The 22,556-nt window shown below is 37.5% G+C and overlaps 1 protein-coding gene across 1 annotated transcript in view; it reads left to right on the top strand.

The window, feature by feature from the left end:
- The window catches only part of RhoGAPp190 (Rho GTPase-activating protein 190), a 218,402-nt gene that overhangs the window by 32,562 nt on the left and 163,284 nt on the right, over positions 1 to 22,556 (top strand). The window contains 1 exon segment of the mRNA XM_067107727.1: positions 1,925 to 3,174. Within this exon segment, the coding sequence (XP_066963828.1) occupies positions 3,001 to 3,174 (174 nt within the window). The 5' untranslated portion in view covers positions 1,925 to 3,000.

The raw sequence follows: 22,556 nt of genomic DNA, 5'->3' as shown, positions 1-22,556 counted from the left end.
TCCCTAGCTACACCTTCCATGCCACTCACTCTCTCTCTCTCTCTCTCTCTCTCTCTCTCTCTCTCTCTCTCTCTCTCTCTCTCTCCTGTGAGAGTGTTTTCCATGTTCCCTGAACCTGAGACGCCAAAATCAATAAGAGATAGAGAAGCCGGTTCCCAACACCATCCAGCCTACCTTGCTTAGTGCTCTTTCCACTCACTCATTCATTCTTTGTTCATTCATTGATTTGGTGGTCTTCCATTCATTCTCTGACCCTTCTTTTATATTAACGTTCGTTGTTCGTTTGGTGCTTGATCCCTAGATTCTAGATTCGCGTACCTTTGTTTTGGTGTATAGTTTTAGTATCCTATTTTCCTCGGGTGGTTTTGCTCGGTATGTAACTAAGTGTAAGATTTTTTTTTTTTCGCTGTTTTCTTAAATGTTTTCTAATGTTTGCTCTCATCATTTCTCCACTGTTGTTCTTCCTTTTAATTATCTTGTATTTGGGCCTTAATCGTGTCTGTTCTTTTCCCTGCCTTCGTCTCATGGTTAATGTATATAATTTCAATTCCATTATTAGTATGATTTTTTCTCTAGCCATAATTTTTCAAATGTAGTCACTTCCGGCCCACTTCTTGGAACATAAATCCATGCAATATGGAACTTGTTTCTGGACTCGCCTTTCATTTTTTTCTCCCTTTTGCTATTCACTGGGTTCTATGAATAATTAATTTTACTTGGAAAATCCCGTCAGTTGTTAATTTCCCTCGCGAGCGAAGTTCAGTGGTAATATAGTAATTGCCTCGTCTCTCTGTCACACACGTTGCCCTGTAAACCGTAATCACAAGGATAACCACAAGATTTTTTATACCCCTTGAGGGGGTAGTGCCGTCAGTGCACCTCTTGCGGTGCACTGTAGGCATTACTTAAGGTTCTTTTGCAGCGTGCCTTCGGCCCCTAGCTGCAGCCCCTTTCACTCCTTTTATTGTACCTCCTTTCATATTCTCTTTCTTCCATCTTACTTTCCACCCTCGCCTAACAATTGATTCATAGTGTAACTGCGAGGTTTTCCTCGTGGTACACCTTTCAGACCCTTTACTTTCAGTTACCGTTTCAGCGATGAATGACCTCATAGGTCCTAGAGTTTGGCCTTTGGCCTAATTTCTATATTCAATTCATAAGAGTTTATACTTGACACAAATATTGCTTAGAACCCGAGGATGTATCCTGACCCTGAATTAATGTCTTTTTGGATAAGGTACAGGTCACAGGTACAGGTGGAATGAAATTATTGTCCCTTTCATAAATGTATAATTCCTGAATTTTATAATGATGTAGGGATTATGGGTCGTTCGTGATCTGTTATGCATTTCATTGCGAAGTTAATGTTGTTGGGACCTTCAGTGTACAGTACTGTATTTTTCGTTTTGGAACATTGACAATTACTGAGGAATGATCTTGGTACTTATGTAAAGGATAATTGTGCTTTAAACATGTGTTTAATAGTTTGTTCTTTGTAAAAACTCGTTTTCCCTTCTCTCTTACTTTTATTCGGTTGCTGTTTTTCATTATGACAATCAAACTGAATCTGAGGTAGAAAAATTGATTTGGAATCGTAATATATGGGTTTTAACACTTTACAAGTCCAGTTATTGATTTTCTTGCAACTTTTGACAAACAGTTTTATTAATTGATTTAAATTTTATTGATTCTTGCTTCAATACCATGTATTTCAAATAAAATCTAAGTCAAATATGGTTGCTACTTTTTTGGTGAAGGTACTGAGTTGTTAATAATTAAGATGATTGTAATCTCTTCCTCTGTAAACGTAAATTAACTATTGAGGTTTTTACCTTGGTCTCACTGGTCCTCGTAAGGAGTAGAGTGTAAGAACTTGTAGAGAAATGAGCACCGATAACAGCTTACACTTTTCCTCTTGCTTCAGGTGGAGAGCAGAATGACACCAGGGAGACAGCGGAAGGCCTAAGGGATTCTCCAGGATGCCTCCTGCCAGGGGAGGCCGCGACATCCACTTCTGCCGACATGTTGCTACCGCCCATTGCCCTCAGGCGTCCCTCTCTGTCACAGTCTCTGTGTCCGACGATGTAGGCGTGTGATTGTGCCACCTCGTGTGTCCCCATAGCATTTAAGTGTGCCCCCTCCTGCAGAAATTGAAGGGAAGTTGAAAGGACTGGTTCAGCCGAAGGGATCGACGACAAAGTTGCCTTCAACCCCCAGTGAAGTTATTTATCAGACCTTTGGAAGATAAGTCGGAATCGCTCACAGAGCCTAAAGGCAGATTTTGAAATTGTGCACAAAAAAAAAAAGACTCACGTCAGAATTTCGCTACCACTCCTCGCTCTTCTGTGTCGGAAGCCTGAAAAGTGACGACGGGCTGCTGTTATCAGTTGCCGGATAGGAACCGAACGAGTCAGTCAATCGAAACTTTGGAAAAGGTTGTGATCAATTCGAGAAGGTGCGATCAGAAGGAAGTCGATTTCCACACTGAGAATCTCCTGTGTTATTTTCGTTCGTTGTGAATTTCGGGTGTGTCGAGGCCTTTCCTCTTCCGAGCAGTCAGCACTTGCTTTGGGCCACGTGCATGGTGTACCCCCAGCAGCACGTGGCCAAGTGGCGTTGGGGGAAGTGATATATACCGTAGCAGCTATAGCTAGCTAGTTCGAGTGTTGTGTGTGTGCGTGCGTGCATGCGTTTTATACATTATAGCCGGAGATAGATAGATAGTGGTGAGAGAATCCTTGTTTTTTGCCTTATTCGAAGTAAGAGTCGATTCGTAGAAAACTCGGACTATAAGCGGAGGGATTCCTTCTTCGCCTCCTGCGTGCCTTGCCATGGCCAGGTGGCACTGAGCGCAGCCATGGGTACGGGTCCCGGCGACGTCCGCATCATCTTCCATCACACGTCGTAAGATCTGAGAATGAGTGCAGCCGTCCTCTGAGAGCCTGCCTGGGCTGCTGGCCTCCCCTTGTGTGGGCCTGAGAGGGCGTGGTGTGGGTTGGTATGGCTCGACGAGGTGGTGACGCGGCCAGGCAGGTGGTGGTGTCTGTAGTGGGCGTCTCTGGCGGGGAAAGGGAGAAGGGCGTCACTGGTCTTGGGAAATCCTGTCTCTGTAACCGATTCACCAGACAACAGGCGGATCAGTATTACATGGACCACATCTCCGTCCTCTCGCAGGTCAGTACCCGAAACTTTGGCTTGCTTTCACACACACGCACACACATACATTATGTATATAAAATTTCACTCGGGAGAAACCATTGGTTTCATCCATGCAGACGCAACATATTTTTAGGTACTTTTTAAGTACGTTTTCAATTTTAATAGCATATTGTGGAAATGCTTTCATTTGACATTTTTCTCTTTTCCATTTAGCGTCGCACTTCTCAGATATATTCGCGCTGTTTTCTTCAAAACATACATAAAAAAAGTCTGTTGTTTTCATTAGATCATTCCCTGTACCTAGTAAATATAGTTGAATGGATTTCCTTCATTACTTAGAAAGCTAAATTTATCCCTGACCATATAGTTGTTTTATGGGGGCATTAATTTGGAAATTTTTCCTCGCCAGCTTAAAAATATTTTCCGATAGTCCAGCTTCTCAGAATCCCTAAGAACTAGAACTAACTAGCTTTATGTATCATCTTGCGCGCCCCTTTTAATATCTGAATATATTCCGGTAAATTTATGTGAATGATTTTATTTGAATTACATCGGCATGTGAAGGTTCGTTCTTCGTTCTCAGGGTATGTCAGTTGCAGAAGGACTTTCTTTTAGTTTTTAGGGAAATTGTATGTTTGTGTGTAACGACGAAGACCCATTGTAGAAGTACAGGTTAAGGGAAACTCTATCTTTGTATGTAACAACGAAGACCCAGTGTAGAATTAGAGGTTACATTGATTAGCGATGAATCTTGACATGTAAGACACTCTTGAGTCCAACTTCTACTACTAAGAGGCTTTCTCTGTCAAGAGATGCAGTTGCGTCCCTGACATAGCAACACCAAAGGTCTGACTGTCTGGCGATGGTGATTGTTTGGTTGGGCTGCAAATATCCAGTCATGTGAAGGCTGATCGATTAGAGCATTAATAATGCAGCGGTTCGATTTTTGTTTCATTTGTATCTTCATTTTTGCCGTTGTGTTTTGAGTTGCTTGATTGGTCTTTCCCTTCCGGCGCGCGTGCGTATGTGTGTGTGTGTGTGTGTGTGTGTGTGTGTTGTAACAATATTTTTTTTTTATTTATTGTGTGACTTTTTAAAAGTTTTATTTCACCTTTATCAATTGAGTGTTGTTAGGTCTACTTTAGAATAAATGTTACTAGAATCTCTCTCTCTCTCTCTCTCTCTCTCTCTCTCTCTCTCTCTCTCTCTCTCTCTCTCGCTCTCTCTCTCTCTCTCTCTCTCTCTCTCTCTCTCTCTCTCAGGAGAGAGAAAGAGGCTGTTAGCCGTGTCTTCGTGATCTTTGTGTCGTGCCCTGACCAAGTTTCTCTTCATTTAGTTGTCTGGCGTCTCCCCGAGGGCCGGGTAACCCTGCCCCTACAACGTCTTCAAGGGTATTACACTTGATGCAGAAGGGCCGTCCTCCATTGGCCTTGAATACAGGTTGAGCCAACGACACTGCTGCCTTTTCTCTATGAATTTTGGTCCTTTTGTCTTTTTGTGACTTTGAAGCTCAGTTTTGTTGTACGTGAAGTTCGATTTTGTTGCCTTTGTGTAATCTTTTTTGTTTTCGGTTCCTGTTGTCTTTTTGTGACGTTCTTTTTCTGGTGGCTTTGAAGTTTATTTACGTTGTAATAATTGAAGTTTGATTCTGTTGCCTTTGTTTGAAGTTTTTGTTGTCAGTTCCTGGACATGAAAATTTGTATTTGTTTTCGAAGTTGCGATTCCTTTCTTGAAGTTCATCAGTGTTTCGATTCCTTTCTTGAAGTTCATCAGTGTTTCGATTCCTTTCTTGAAGTTCATCAGTGTTTCGATTCCTTTCTTGAAGTTCATCAGTGTTTCGATTCCTTTCTTGAAGTTCATCAGTGTTTCCTTTGTGTGAAGTTGGAAAGAATCTGCAACGGTAGATTGGTTTCGGGGTGTTGCGTGTTTAGTCTACTCGATGTTTTGGCTGTGTAAGTAGAAGTTTGACATCTCATCGTTTCGTAGTTTGAAGGCGATTGATCAGTGGTTCGTTTCCTTAGGAAGCTTGTATTTATAGTTGGTTTTTGGGACATTGGTATTGCGTAAGGCAGCCTTGAGGTGCAGCTCTTTGATTATTGTAAGCACCCGTCCAGAAATTAATCATTCAATTTTGTATTCGGTATTTATTCATTTTATATATTTCTATTTTATTTTTTAGTTTTGGAATTCAGCCAGTCCTCCGAAATTGTGGCAGGTTATGAGAAGTAGAACGAGGTCATTATTTTCTTCCCCTAATTTTTTATATTCCTTTTTTCGTCTAGGACTTTTGAAAGCAGCAGTTGTAAGGGCTCTTAATTATAACTTTTGGCTTTCTCCATTCTGAATGACACTCTAAATGATGAAGAAAGGAAAGTTGGCTCGCCACTTCCAAAGTTGAAGACGCGAGAAAGCGAATGAAACCAAGGCCAGAACATTGATGCGTGAGGTAGCAATTATTGTAGAGGACGTTGTGCTTATGCGTATGTTGTAGGTAATTTAATTCCATGGAGTGGAGGCTGACCTTGTTTGATAACAACTTCTTGGTAAAGATTTGAAGGTATATGTCAGTATTTTCAGTTCAGTTTGTGATGAAGGACGCACCTTGTACTTTTGAAGCTGCTTAGAATAAATTGTTTTGGAAAGGTATTTTTATGAAGGTCCACCCTGTCTTATTTTTTTTTTTTTTTTTTTTCAATCGTCTGGATTGCCTAATCATTTCAGTCCCCCAGGCTACAACTGAACATATTGCAAAGCAACGCCATTGACCATTTATCTCGTTATTAAACGTTAATTAGCATTTTATTCCCGAAATTAGGATGTTTCGTTGTCTTAGTGTTTCCTATTAACATTTCATTTTCGAAAATTAAGATATTCCATTGTCGTTCTCTCAGAAAGTTTGATAAATTTCAAAAGAAGGTTGGGTTGTAGATTCTTGTCATCTAACCGAGGGTGTTTATTCGACTCGCTAAACTGGTTAGATTATTAATACTAACCATTCTGACCAAGTAGCTATCCGTGGAACCCCTTTTTTTGTGTTCCACCATTCTATTGTGATAGGCTACGCAACATCCTTTGAGCCAAGAGGAATTTGTGCCTGTATCTAACGTCGCTTTCTGTTCGGTTGCTCTGTTGCTAAAAGTAGCGGACTTTAAAATGGGCCTGACTCAGCCTTTGAAATGATTTTTGTGACGGTACCTTTCATGTGCACTTTTGGATGCCCCAAATTAAGCATTTTTTTATTTTGTTCATTTTTTCCTTCGGTGAATTGAATAATTAATGCTGTACGTATAATTAGTGCAACCATCAGGAACTTGGACTTTCATTGTGGATGTGGTATTTGTTGTATGTTTGTTTATTTTCCGTATTTAGTGGACATAAGACTGTGATAAACCTCTCACTTCAAACAGTGGGGCATCTAGATTGTTATAGATATTGTATCAAGTATGTGTGTATGTATGTATATATATGTATATATATATATATATATATATATATATATATATATATATATATATATATATATATTTATATATTATATATATATATATATATATATATATATATATATATATATATATATATATATATATATATATATATATTATTGAAGTCAGTGGTAAAAGGTAACATATTTTAAAATCACTTAAGCATCAGTTATTTACATATTGCTCTAGTCTCGTGATGTGTGTTTAGTTGTATTGCCAGTTTGTCAACCTTGGGGTTCCATTAGATGTAAAGTAAACTGTAGAAAAGTTGGAATTACATTTTCCATAAAATATATATTTTTTTTTAAGACTGGACAAGCGTTAAGATCGCTTAGTAATTTGTTTTCTTCAAAATAATTGAGAACGTGCAAAGATTGACAGTTTCTATACTGTAAAGTAAGTAAACCACTGCCTGAATATTTTGACATTACAGAAGTAGAAATATTACTTTTCCATAAGCGTTCATGAGCACTTAGAATTATATCTTGCATTCGGCAAACAATCAGAAACGAGCGAAGGTTGATGATTTCTACATTGTTGAGTAAAGAAACTACTGTTTAAATATTTCAGTATTCCAGGAGTGAAAATGCTACTTTCTATAACCGTCCACGAGCAATTAGAATGATATCTTGTATTCCCCGTGGCGGGGTAGCGCCGTCAGTGCACCTCACGCTGTGCACTGTAGGCATTACTTAAGGTTCTCCGCATTAAGGTTCTTTGCAGCGTGTCTTCGGCCCCTAGCTGCAAGCTTTTTCATTCCTTTTACTGTACCTCCATTCATAATCTCTTCCATCTTGCTATCCACCTTCTAACAATTGTCTCATAGTGCAACTGCGAGGTTTTCCTCCTGTTACACCTTTCAAACCGTTCCGGTTCAGCACTGAATGACCTCATAGGTCCCAGCGCTTGGCCTTTGACCTAAATTCTGTATTCCTTCCTTCTATGTATATCTTGTATTTGGTGATTCGATTAGCGTCAGTCGAAAATAGCCTGCAGGGGATGATAACGTCACTTTGACAGAAGTAGTTTTTTTTTTTCCCCTCTTAAGTCATTAGGGAGCATGAGAGGGCACAGACCCCAGGTACACACGTCACATGGTACCTCAGGTTGTATAATGAATCAGAGAATAGTAGATAATTGGCAATACACGTCAGTAAATTGGGCCTTAATGAAGATGACTAGTCTCATTTTCGTTTGAAAATTACTTGAAGCTTCACAATGACTGAAGTGCCTTTTGATGCAGGTTGGTCGTAGATGTTCACTTTATACATTTCTGTAAGTTTGTATATATTTTGAATGAAAATTTCCCGTAAGGATAATCTTTGTTTTTATGACTTCAATGCTTCACCGTTGCCAAGTAATGTCCCTTATCAGATACTCAGTAATTCTTCTTACGGGGTAGATAGTTCTCACCACACCTCCTATTTGTCATTTCATTTTCCCCATTTATCTCTTACCTGCAGGTAATAAATTTATATTTTCCCTTTAAACGTCATACGCCTAGTCTAAGTGTATTTCAGTCTCAAGCAATGTTTCAGGTCTTGCAAGTGATAGAAGTGAATACGGAAGGAAAATAAGTGATATACTTTTAGTACCAATGCCATTCACGTTTATTTACAGTTTAGAATAATGTTATCACTTTTTCACTGTCATCACATTATCTACAAATAAAGTTGATAATATATTAGGTTTTAAGGAGACATTGACAGCTTCACGCCATACCGTCTCCTGGTGAGTCCCGCAGTCATTGGGCCAATTGTCAATAGGCTTCATATCCAAATGAAGCCTCAAGGCTTATATAAGCTCACTGTCAGTGGAAAAGAGCTGTTTCAGGAATGTGAAGCTTTGTCTCATTCGTCGGACCAAATGTACATTGAAATTTTGTGTATCACGCCTCATTGTCGTTAATGGCATTTGCCTTTAAAAAGTTTTGACACCTTTTCAACAGCTTGGTATTTTATGATAGTTTAGAGGTCAAATGTGAAACCCAGCTTCATTGTCATTGATACAGCTTTTGTTAATGGATATTTTACAGACTTTGAGGAGTGTTATTTTTTGGGAGAAGTCCAGGTTTTGGCGTTTTGGCAATTAAACCACAATTTTTTTTTTTTTACTTGCGCGGTTTTCATTGAAATGAGCAATCTCCTGATTACTCGGCAGGCATTGGAGTTTCACCTCTTGCTCCTGATTTTCCAAATTCGTAATAAACGCCGTAGATATCTGAGGCTTCTTAATATATCTTCACGTCTATTAAGATGTGAGTGTGTGTCTGGCGCACGCTGCTGAATCAGTGGTATTAATTGGCATTTACTGATTGGCGTCTAGGGGAGTCTCTCTCTCTCTCTCTCTCTCTCTCTCTCTCTCTCTCTCTCTCTCTCTCGTCCTCATGGTGCACTGGTAACACGCAGTCGATCGTATGGCACAAGGAAAGGTACGATACGAGCGCATTTTGTTTCAAAATCACTAATATTTCTGGTAACCTAAAGAGTGAATTTTGTACCTGATTGATGGTCAACTAATTGGAATCATAACGAGAGAGAGAGAGAGAGAGGGAGAAACTGACTTGAGTTACCAGTTCACTGGCAAAATTTGTAGCATCATTATCATAAAGTACAGGGTCTTAACGAGGGAATCATTCATCAGGTTGATATTTGTCCGTTAATTGGCTCATGGGTCATGTCAGATACCTTGTTTGCTTTTGTCCGAGGAGAGAGAGAGAGAGAGATTAAATATCAGTGTTATGCTTTTTGGTTTAGATAACAATTGCCTGATACTCCAGCACTCTACCGTTCAAATCAAAATTTAAGCAGTTGCTGGCAGTGTACAAACCAGAGCCAACAATAACAAGTAAAAAATGCGCCGAAGTTGCTTTGGCGCAATCGAGTTTTCTTTACAGCCGCTACAGCGTATTGTATAATCAAGGCCACCGAAAACAGATCTATCTTTTGGTGGTCTCGGTATAATGCTGTATGAGCCGCGGCCCATGCAACTTTAACCACGGCCCGGTGGTGGCCTATCCTATATCGTTGCCAGAAGCCCGATTATGGCTAACTTTAACCTTAAATAAAATAAAAACCACTGAGGCTAGAGGGTTGCAATTTAGTATGTTTGATGATTGGAGTATGGATGATCGACATAACAATTTGCAGCCCTCTATCCTGAGGAGTTTTTAAGATCTGAGGGGGCAGAAAAAGTGCGGACAGAATAAAGTTCGGACGGACAGACAAAGCCAGCACAATAGTTTTCTTTTACAGAAAACTAAAATATGTTAGATATATAGTTAGATAATTAAAGAGGTTAAATTAACTTACATGCTATTAAAGAACAAGTTCATGTTTTTACACCGAGGAAATTCAAGAAGCGGTGACATCTTCGCCACTTCGTTACACTCTGGGCACTTGAATGTTAATGTAATTCATAAGAATGTTAATGTAATTCATAAAGATTCCTGCTTTAAAAACAGTCATGTTGGTCATAATTATTACTGAATTCGAATTTTTTTATGCTATTGAAGTAATATCCTTTCATTGTCGAATTATGATGTGTCAAAAGAAGTAAGTCATATTTACCAGGTGAAACTTGATTGCTTTCATAGCCTATGCCTGTACATTCTCAAATTTCCATTTATAACTTTATATGCAAAATTTTCACATATAGCTTTATATGCTTGATGATATAGCTAGGAACTGTTAGTCCAAGGATTTAGCCCTTATGTAGATTTAATATATTTAAAAAATATATATTTCTTAAAAGGTTGGGTATTGATTAAAATTCTTGGAAATAATTTGTGGTTGATTAGAATTTCTCAAGGCGCATGTTAATATAACTTTATATGCTTTAAAGGTGCATAGATAAAGCTAGGAACTGCTAGTCCATGGATGTAACCCTTATGTAGATTTAATATATTTTTAAAAAGAAATAAAAAAAATTTTGAGTATTGATTAAAATTCTTTGAAATAATTTGTGCTTGATTAGAATTTCTCAAAGCTCATGTTAATATCCTTCTGGTCGCTTAGGTTACTCAGTGTTATATAGCCAGTATGCTTGTATAGCTATTGTAGTAATCCTCCCTGCGTGTCATTGCCTAATCCGAGTTTTTAGGGAGGCTTTTACTTACAGAGGATGAAAATTTCATACAGTTACCTTAAATTTCGGTATGAGGCTCATATTCTGTTGTGTCAGTTTTTCTTATTTTTACATATTTTAGATTTCGTGAGAAGAAGTATCGATGATCGCAATATCGTCTGCGTAACAGAATATTCACTTTTATTTAACTCTAGTAATGTACTCCCATCTTACACTCATATCAGTTGTAAAGTTGGAACTAGATGGCCCATTGTGTTTCAAGCTAGCTGCCTGGTTTCTTAAGTAGTACATTAATATATATGGAGTAAATAATTTAGTATACTTCTATCAAGTAACACGTGACCTAGGTAAGCTTTTGAGGGATCAATATAAACTGCATAGCCGGGTCACCTTTTGTTTCGAACATTTATACATCACTTCCTTCAGAAGAAAAGAGGCATTTGTGTTCGATGCACCCATTCGGTAACTAAATTGCCTATGATCAAGCTATATATTCTCTCTCTCTCTCTCTCTCTCTCTCTCTCTCTCTCTCTCTCTCTCTCTCTCTCTCTGTATATATATATATATATATATATATATATATATATATATATATATATATATATAATATATATATATATATACATACAGTATATATATTTCAAATGTTACCTTTATTATCCTTTAATGGGAATACATTATGCCCTTAGCAAGTAGTAGAAATGTAGCAGTTTGAAAAATTTGGAGAAATACAATAAGTAAATATAACAAGTAACGATGACACCCGTACCCCAAAATGGGAAATTTTTACTTTCGCGTTATACCTTTGTATTTGTGTAGAATCATTCACATTAAATGACTCTCTCTCTCTCTCTCTCTCTCTCTCTCTCTCTCTCTCTCTCTCTCTCTCTCTCTCTCTCTCTCTCTCTCTCTCACAGTTAATTTTGCCTTGTGATTCAGTTAACGCTTATTTACGCAAGAGCATCGATACGGTTTCACTTAAATATCTGGAGTATTTGTCTTGGTAATGAATACAACATTATATATTCCGGGAACAGGGAAATCAATAAATATTAATTAAGTTCTTTTTAAACTATTCATCTCATTTTTAATGTTTATTATGTTACTATATATATGTATATATATATATATTATTTATTTATTTATTTATTTATTTATTTATGTATGTATGCTTGTATATATGTGTACATATATATAATATATATATGCACACACACACACACACACACACACACACACACACACACACACACACACACACACACACACACACAGACCAAAATTTTTAAAAAAATTATACCAGCTCCCTTATAATGGATCAGATTTATTTATTTATTTATTTTCAACTCGATCAAAGCCGCGACCGAGAAAGTAAAGCAAGAGAACGTAATTGGCACAGCCAGTAGCCTAGTCTGGAGGGTTGTCTCGGAGGAGATAGCAGCGTTTGTTGTCGGGCCAAGGTCGTCATTGCAGATCATGATTTCTGCGTGTGGGTGATCATAATAGACTCGTCCGGTTCGTGGTTTGGAAGGTTTTTCGGACGGTGAGGTTTTTTTTTTCATATTTGTTGTTCGAGGTATTTTTAATGTTGAATTTTATGAAGTGTGTGTGTCTGTGTGTGTGTGCGTGCGTGCGTGCGTGCGTGTGCGCGCGCGCGCGCGTTTCCTGGGAGGTATGAATGTGGTCGTTAAAGCTTTTATTCCTTTGTATATCGTAGAGATTGACATTCGTTAGAAAAAAATGATTCGTATATAGCCTATTATATATACTGTATGTGCGTATATAGGCTACACACACACACACACACACACACACACACACACATACCTATATATACACACATACATACATACATACGTGATACATAATCCATGTTAAATCGATGGAACTTTGCTTTTACTTTATTTTGAATCGGAAGATGACACTTGACATGTGACATGGGAGTACTTGTTCAAATCAAGTACTACATCATTACTATTCTCATTGATGTGCATTACATGTGCATTGCGTGTTATATATATACTGTATATTGTATATGTATATATATATATATATATATATATATATATATATATATATATAATATATATATGTAGATTATATTTATATTAATATATATATTATATAAGTATATGTATGTATATTATATACATACATACATAACGCATCTTATAAGATAACGAGACCTCTGGCCGGTCTACCTAATGAAATATTTCAAGTGGCACGGCACAGCCTAGCGCGGCAGTAGTGCTTGAGAGAGAGAGAGAGAGAGAGAGACCCTTGAGGAGAAGACACACACCTCTTTTATGCGGTGATTATGGAGTTCAGCCCGAAGTGGAGGTCGGTCCGATATGGCGTGTTACGTTCGCGTAAAATTGCCGTAATACCTCTCCAGCTTGAAATGGCCTCCTCCTCCTCCTCCTTTCTTCGATGAATTTTCTTTTCTTCCTTCGAATACAAAGCGAGCTGAGGGAATCGAGGGAAATAGGAAAATAATAAGATTGATATATTTTTGACGATTTTTTCAATACTTCCTGCATGACGTCGTTGAAATTTGGTGTGGTATTTATTTGACGATTTTTTCTATACTTTACCTGAGTAACCTAACTGAAATTTGTTACGGTCCTTAAATTACATATAAGAGTAGAGTAAAAAAAAAAAATTTATTGCTTCAGTTGATGTTAATGAGTAGCTGTAATTGTATCCATTTTTTGGAGTTTATCTTGAAATGGCTGTAACCAGCAGCTTTACAATACAGTAAGGTAATGTTGTCTAAGCAGAGTTTTACTTTGGAATTTGCTCGATAGATTCCAAGTTTGTCAGTATCGCTGAGGCTTATTTTACCTGATTTAACTATCATCCATCGAATATCAAAATTCAAGACAAAATCGTTTGTCTTTATTTGAAGGAAATTACACGACGTCATTTAGGATTTATTGCAAATTTGGATTTTTTTTTCATCAAAAATTGTGAATAGTTCAATAAATTTAAGTGTTATAGCCTTTTACATTTTCAGTGTAAAAATAATTTGGAGCCATGTAATGTATGGTGTTGGTCAGTAGGCTCTATATCAGATGTCAAGTTATTCAGCTCTAGAGAAAAATAGAGAATTAAAATGCTTGCACAAGCATACCCCTGTAAGCAGAGAAACGTGTATGAAGTAGCTTGCAACAACGACTGTTATTATTATTATTATTATTATTATTATTATTATTATTATTATTATTATTATTATTATAAAAAAGAATGGCTGTCTGGATGTGGCATCGAGACAGCTATTCTGTTTGAAGAAGTTTAAAAGATTGTCGTCTTCCGAGATATTATTATTATAATTATTATTATTATTATTATTATTATTATTATTATTATTATTATTTATTATTATCATCATTATTATTATCATTATTATTATTATTATTATTATCATTATTATTATTATTATTATTATTATTAGGGCATGGATTCACGACAGACGCTCGTGGCGATTTGTGGTCAATGGTGAAACGGTATAGGGTCATTACCTAACCACGCAGTAGACCGCAAGACGCATCTGAGAAGGACGTTGAGGCTTTGTGGTTTTCATACTAATATCAACATCAAGGTCATGCTTGGACTCGTGTGTCTGCTCACTCCCTTTTTTTTTCGGCCAGACATGTTTGAACGTGCTCTTCCCAAGGCCTTGTATCAAATTATGGAAAAATGGTTTTTTACTCGTTCAGTAAGAACGTGTCCGCATTTTGACTGCTTTTATTGCTGCTTTCACTGCTAGGGCTGCTTTTATTCCTACTACTACTACTACTACTACTACTACTACTACTACTACTAATAATAATAATAATAATAATAATAATAATAATAATAATAATAATTGATGATGATGATGTTTGATTCTTCTTCTTCTTCTTCTTCTTCTTCTTCTTCTTCTTCTTCTTCTTTGGCAAATTTCATCTTAGTTTCTGTATTTTTTTAACAGAATCATATTTCTTTGTCGTTAAGATATTCATAATAAGTTTTGTTGAGCACTGGAAAACTACTACTACTGATACTACTACTACTAATAATAATAATAGAATTACTGGAAAAATACTGATAAGGATGTCAAAGCTCTGGCAAATTTCACCCTAATTTTTGTATTTTTTTACAGAATTATTTTTCTTTGTCGTTAAAATATTCATAATAATAATAATACCTAAACTTCTGTTGAGCCTTGGGAAGTCTCGTGACCCAGTGTAACTAGACCTTGACGTGTAAATTGAAAGCTGGTCGATCTGTCGCTGTTGCTGGACACCGAGTGATTTGCTTTTATTTTTGGTGCGGTGGAGGGGGTGGGGGTAGGAGAGAGCGGGTTGCAGTGCCACCGATAATCCTTAGGAGTCCTCATTTTAGCTCCTCCGCAGGGTGGTAGTGCCGTCATTGCACCTCACGTGGTGCACTGTAGGCATTACTCAAGGGTTCTTTGCAGCGTCCTTTCGGCCGATAGCTGCAACCTCTTTCATTCCTTTTTACTGTGCCTCCGTTCATATTCTCTTCTATCCGACTTTTCACCCTCTCTAACAATTGTCAGAGCGCAGCTGTGAGATTTTTCATCTGTTACACCTTTCAAACCTTCATGTGTTAGTTATCCTTACAGCTCTGAATGATCTCATAGGTCCCAGCGCTTGGCCTCTGGCCTAAATTCTATATTCTATTCTATTCTCATTGTAGCAGACTTCCTCAACCGGGCATAACCTTGGTTCTGTCTCTCTTTAACTTGGGCGACACCACACTCTTTACTTCGCGTCCCTGAACACGACCTAAGATACTCAAGGTTACCTGCACAGAAAACACCTCCTTTACCTCCCATGGGGATCAACTTTATACCCAAGAATATGGTGCTGTTACGGGATCCGAACTCTGCGCTCTCTTCATCAACTTTAATGGAGGTTCCGTTGAAGGGCATGTCTTGTCAAGAGTACCTTCGTGATGGAGGTGACTAAGAAGAAATAAATCGAAGCGTATCGTGCGCATCGTGGCACTCCGAACGCTGGGAGCTCGACTGGGCTGCCCAGTTACTTGTCAGCAACGATTATTCAGATGGTAACATTGACGAAAGTTCGTTGATGATTGTTGTACTTGGTCACCGCTCTCTCTCTCTCTCTCTCTCTCTCTCTCTCTCTCTCTCTCTCTCTCTCTCTCTCTCTCTCTCTCTCCACCAACGATTATTCAGATTGTAACATTGACAAAAGTTCGTTGATGAATGTTGTACTTGGTCACCGCTCTCTCTCTCTCTCTCTCTCTCTCTCTCTCTCTCTCTCTCTCTCTCTCTCTCTCTCTCTCTCTCTCCACCAACGATTATTCAGATTGTAACATTGACAAAGTTCGTTGATGAATATTGCACTTGGCCACCTCTCTCTCTCTCTCTCTCTCTCTCTCTCTCTCTCTCTCTCTCTCTCTCTCTCTCTCTCTCTCTCTCTTGCCTGGAAAGGATAACCCCCCCCCCCTATCAAGGTACGCTATCGTACCCAGATAAATTCAGCGTACCGAGAGGATAAATTTGTCGTAAAAGAAATCATCACGGGGTACGTGAAACCCTCCAACCAACAAGCCTAATGAACCTAGGAAATTGAACCTCTTGAACGATTAAGAATTGAAACACATAACATCTTCTTCTTCTTCTTCTTCTTCTTCTTCTTCTTCTTCTTCTTCTTCTTCTTCTTCTTCTTCTTCTTCATACGAAACAAGCCCACAGGCGCCATTAACTTGAAATTCAAGCTTCGAAAGAGTATGGGGTTCATTTGAAAGAAGTAACGGAAGGTGATGGGAAACATAGAAGGAGAGATCAGTTATTAGAGAAGGAAATTGATTGATTGAACAGATTGAAATCTGTTTGTATGATTTCGTTTCTGTTTACGTGCATGCGCGTGTGCCTGTGTCGACATGGTTTGTCACTATTAAGGAATTACATTAAAACATTTTTAGGGCAGGAAGAATGTGAATTACTATAATAAAAATGAAAAAAAATTCACAATTTATATATCAGAATGTGTGACATTTAGAAATGCCCACTTCTTTATTATAGGTTGCATGTGTAATTGAAAAAAGGTCCACTAAAATATTTACAAGGTCCCTACAATGTTGTATGTTGTATGTGTTATGAAAAATAAGGTCTCTTCAAATAGCAAAATGAGGTCGTTCTTATTTTTTTTTATCTAATTATTTGCGACCAAATTGAAGGTACATTTTGTCTTTGCCGACCTACGCCAAGGTCGTAGTTTTGTAAATCACTGGATCGTTTTCTTATTAAAATTGTATTCCCCGCGGTGCGCTGTAGGCATTACTTAAGTTTCTTTGCAGCGTTCCTTCGGCCCCTAGCTGCAACCCCTTTCACTCCTTTTACTATACCTCTATTCATATTCTCTTCCTTCCATCTTGCTAGCCACACTGTCCTAACAATTGTTTCATAGTGCAACTGCGAGGTTTTCCTCCTGTTACGCCTCTCAAACCTTTCTACTCCCAATTTCCGTTTCAGCGCTGGGACGCTGAATGACCTTATAGGTCCCAGCGGTAGGCCTTTTGCCTAAATTTTGTATTCATTCATTCATTATTAAAACTGGATGAACTTTGGAATATTCCCTCTGTTTTTCCTCCCTACTGAAATTGAGGAAGTTTGTTAAAGTTAAGTATACCTTAGTTTAACCAGACCACTGAGCTGATTAACAGCCCTCCTGGAGGCTAGCGAGGATTAGACTTATTCACCGTGGCTAAGAACCAATTGGTTACCTAGCAACGGGACCTACAGCTGATTGTGGAATCCGAACCACATTATAGCGAGAAATGAATTTCTATCACCCGAAATAAATTCCTCTAACTCTTCATCAGCCGGCGGCGGGAATTGAACTCCGGCCCATCGAGTGACAGTCTGAAGCTCAACCGGCTCGGTCAACAAAGGGCTTGAGGAAGTTTGTAACCGGACGAGTCCAGCTTTCTGCCGTGAAGTCTGCATCAAATTAGCGTTTCTGTTATGTTGGACGCGGACTTTAACAAGTTTTATTATTTCGAAGGCAGTGTGCAGTGCTGACCTATTTTAAGTTTTCTGTAAAAGAAAACTATTGAGGTGGCTATTTGTCTGTCCGTCCGTCCGCACTTTTTCTGTCCGCCCTCAGATCTTAAAAACTACTGAGGCTAGAGGGTTGCAAATTGGTATGTTGATCATCAACAGGCCACCAACCGGGCCGTGGCTGAAAGTTTCGTACTGCATTATACGCTGTACAGAAAACTCGATTGCGCCTAAGAAACTTTGGCGCGTTATGTATTTGTTTTTCTTACGGGATGCTTACTAAATTATTCAATATTTCAGTTTATTTTTGTAGTCATCCATGAACGAAATCGTCGAAAGGATGTACTGTATCTTGTATACGGTTAGAACAATATGTGAAGTGGACTAAGCCACCATTCCACCACGACTGAAAATCAGAAAAAGTAGTTAGATCTGCTCTTGCGAACGAAAACAGCATATACTCGACCAAACTGCCTGACACTTCGCTCACCTGCACTGCAGACTGACAGCTACAAATTAATCCAAGCTTTATACCTTGCGCTGTCTTCGAAGGACAGCTAATTTGTCATTTATTCGAGGTCTAAAAAATGGGCTTTTCAAATCAGTTTCTCCTTAATTTAAAAGGCCAGAAATGGCCGTTTTGTCTCGCTCATGTGGCCCAGCGTCCATCCATTTATGTTGGATCCCTGCATATGTTAGGATCCTTTGAAGTGAGAAAGCTGGAAAGGAAGAGGCAAAAACTGCAGTATTAAAGTTGTTGGCGTAAAGGTCGTCCATTAGTATGTGTAGTCGCAGGAGAAATGGTCTTATATTTCAAGGAATTGGTAGGAGAAACGGTATTCCTTTTGTTTGCCCATTTGTTTTCATATTAAAGGTACCAAAAAAAAAAAAAAAAATTAAGAGGTGGTGTCCAGCTTTGGTCATCCTCTGCCTAACAAGTAGACGGAAGTAGTGCTTTTGAATGAGCTTACTATAGTATGCTTGTAATTATATACTATATTTATATTTATATATATATATATATATATATATATATATATATAAATTAGTTTGTCTTTATGCAATACTGTATCATTAATCAAGCAACTTCATCGTCACCTTTTTAAACTGACTTAATTTTTTTACATTTAATTTCCCATCATTATTCTTATTTCGGCGCTGAATGACCTTATCGTTTGTCTAAAGGGCTCTAAACACCATCCATCTGGTCACGTTCAGTATATATATATATATATATATATATATATATATATATATATATATATTAAGCACCATCAAATTATATCTGTTAAAGCTCTATCAAAGTAAATTAGTGTTCATTTGGGGAGTCTTCAAGGTGGCAGAATGAAAGCTATTACAAGGTCACCTTCAAAGCCCATTTGAGAGATGAGTACTCAAAATCCAAATGCCATTAAACGTTGAACTGTTCGTCTGGCACCTTTATGGATAAAGAGGATATCCTTTACGGATAAAAGAGGACGTCCAAGATGACCTATTGGCGGCTCTTTGTAGGCAGCATGAAAGTGTGCCTCCATGAGTTTACAGTTAGTCACCTCACACGCGGAAAGGAATAAAAGCGAGCGCTCTGATGCATCACACTGATATCGACCCGCGTAATTGTCACCACTTACCTCAAAAATCAGACGTGAATGTGTTCTCGCTGCTATATATAAATGCATGCGTCACGTTAGGATATATTTATACGTAGCGGCAACATAGCAACATATTTGATTTGTAATCCGTTGTGGGACTCGTCACGCTTTGAGTAATTATAACTTTTTCGCTTTGTTATGCAACCTTCGTTTGCCCCAGCGTGTAGGAATGGACTGATTCGGATCATCATTGAAGTGTCGGAAAATGGGACTAGTTTTTGTGAAATCTAATTGGATAATGGAACAATAGTTTTCTCATTTTGGCTACGATTATTTTTAGGACGCCGTTTTTAAAGGAAGAGTTGTTATCGTGGATTGGTTTCAGTAGTGTTGAGTTAATTTTAGCTTATGGTGTATATCATTAGAGTAGAAGTTACTCAAGTAGCGTTAACACACACACACACACACACACACACCTGATTAATGTTTGATGTATAATTTTTCGTACCATAATTACCTTGGCGCACATTCAGTTGAAGTTCGTGTTTAAGGTATGCGATTGATAATGAATATTATTTATTTTTATTGATTATTTTTAATTTTTTTTACCCCTTTTTCGCCTGTTGGCTGGAAAGCTGGCTTTCAAATTAAGACTAAAAAAATATGGCGATTACTGGTAACATGATCATGCATTTATTCATGAGTAAACGGAAGTATTATAGTGATTATTAGACATGAATTTTCCCTCGCATTGACGGTACAACCAGAAGGTTATTTATGTTAACTCGGGAATTTTACTCAGCGCCGCCTTTATTTAAGACTGTTTCAACATTCAGATGTTAACTAATTACTATTATTGTATACAAAATATTAGTAATTAGTTAGTATTAATGGTCATGTTTTATGGACAGTAATAGCTCATTATGCAGTAAATGTATCACATTGTCGAACTTCTCAGCTCCAGAGGTCCTTTATTCCTCACACCATTGGACTGTGGAACAGTCTCCCTGAGGATGTTGTGCAGTTAGAACCTCGGAATTCCAAGCAAAGTGATGCATTGCGTTACTACCCTAGAAGAATTCACCAATTCGCCTTGTGTCTTTCATATGAACACCATATTCTTTGGAAGGTTGAATTTCAAGTCAGTGGCCCCTGTGGGCTTGTTCCGTATGAATAGGGTTCGTCATCTGGATAATGATGAAACCGGTAATTACATTTTGTGTGGAATGTTATTATTATTATTATTATTATTATTATTATTATTATTATTATTATTATTATTATTATAGGGTTTTTCCATATGAATAGAGATTATCTTTTAATAATGATAATAATTTAAATTTTTCTGGGATCATAGATTATTATGATTATGATTATTATTATTATTATTATTATTATTATTATATAATTATATATATATATATATATATATATATATATATATATATTAACGTTTTGTTTATATATTTAAAAATACATTTAGGCTAAACACATCATTGTTGATTCCTCCATCATCATCATCATCATTATTATTATTATTATTATTATTATTATTATTATTATTATTATTATTATTATTATTATTTACGAAACACCGTACCTAGTGAATGAAACCTTCCCCAACCCCCCAACCCCCGTCACCTGAATGGCACATCAAGGTAGACCCAGGTAAACTTAACTGGTCGTTCAAGTTACAAGCAGGCAGACAGGTTTCTCACCTGCCTCAACACCGTGGGATCTTGCGCACTCATTGATTCAGGCGTGACAGGGTGAGTCAAGGGGGGATACATGAGTCAGGTCGGGAAAGTGAGTCATGAAGTTCGAAGCATACACTGAGTCAGATGCGATACTCACCCGGGGTCGCGTGAATGAGTTTTCGGTGCCTTTCGTAGGTGTCTTGTTCGCTCTTTTCGTCATCTACTACTACTACTACTACTACTACTACTACTACTACTACTACTACTAGCAGCTGTAGTAGGAATAATACTGTTGAAAGCAACACTACAACAACAACAACAACAATAATAATAATAATAATAATAATAATAATACTGTTGAAATCAACAAGACACAACACCACCACCACCAACAACAACAACAACAACAACAACAACAATGATGATAATAATAATAATAATAATAATAATAATAATAATAATAATAATATACGAAGGAAGAAGACCCTCTTGGAGGCAAGTTTTGTTTAATAAAATGGCTGCATTTTGCAAACTGACTTTATACTGAGTTTTCTCAATTCTCCTAATAATTCGCTTTTCCTGCACGTCAGTATTAGTCAGTGTGAACATTGGCCAATTATTGACTAATATTGGTGTGCAGGTAAAGCGAATTATTAGAAGAATTGAGAAAACTCAGTATAAAATCATTTCGCAAAATGCAGCCATTTTATTCAACAACAACAACAACAACAACAATAATAATAATAATAATAATACCTGATCATTCACTATTTGTCAAGTTTATTTGTTAGTCTCTCATTAAGAATTGAAGTAGCATTCTAATGGTTAATGATTACTAGTAGCAGGGTAGAGAACTAAAGTAGGTGGGTACAGGACCATGATGCCCAATTTTTTTCTGGATTCATTCCAATATTTGTAGACATATGAGGTTCCTATATGTGAAGAGCGTGTGCCCTCGTATTGCACTGACAGTGATATATGATTTAAAACGACTTGGAGTGGTTATATTTGTTTTTCATGCCTTACATCTGTTTCTGCTTACTGTAAGAGTTAACATGTTTTGCGATAATAGTAAATCAACAAATTTTGTGTATTAGACGGGCCAAGATGTGATATAAAACGCATAGGTAGTTTAGGCATATATATATATTTCCATATCGGAAGTGGCGAAGGACAGTGATTTGTCATATTGTTGAGTGATACAATAGGTATATGATCTATTATTGACTCTGTTGACATAATCTAAGTCAACAATCTGTATAACTTGACATGTCGGGCAATATTTTTGCTAGACTTGACTTCGTAAAACTACTGTCACTTGGAAAGCGCATTATCCTGCATTTTCTACTGTGTAAAGTAAATTGGTAGACGTTGCTGGGAATTTAGCATGTGAAGCATTTCATTTGAAGATAATAAGGATGGGGTCCAATCAAAGAATGGATTGGTGCCAGTTCAAATCACAAGGTTTCAAGCCAAGACAAAATTGAATGAATTAGGATTT

The sequence above is a fragment of the Macrobrachium rosenbergii genome, chromosome 8, assembly GCF_040412425.1.
Source record: "Macrobrachium rosenbergii isolate ZJJX-2024 chromosome 8, ASM4041242v1, whole genome shotgun sequence".
Lineage (NCBI taxonomy): Eukaryota > Metazoa > Arthropoda > Malacostraca > Decapoda > Palaemonidae > Macrobrachium > Macrobrachium rosenbergii.
This window is presented reverse-complemented; position numbering and strand designations above follow the sequence as displayed.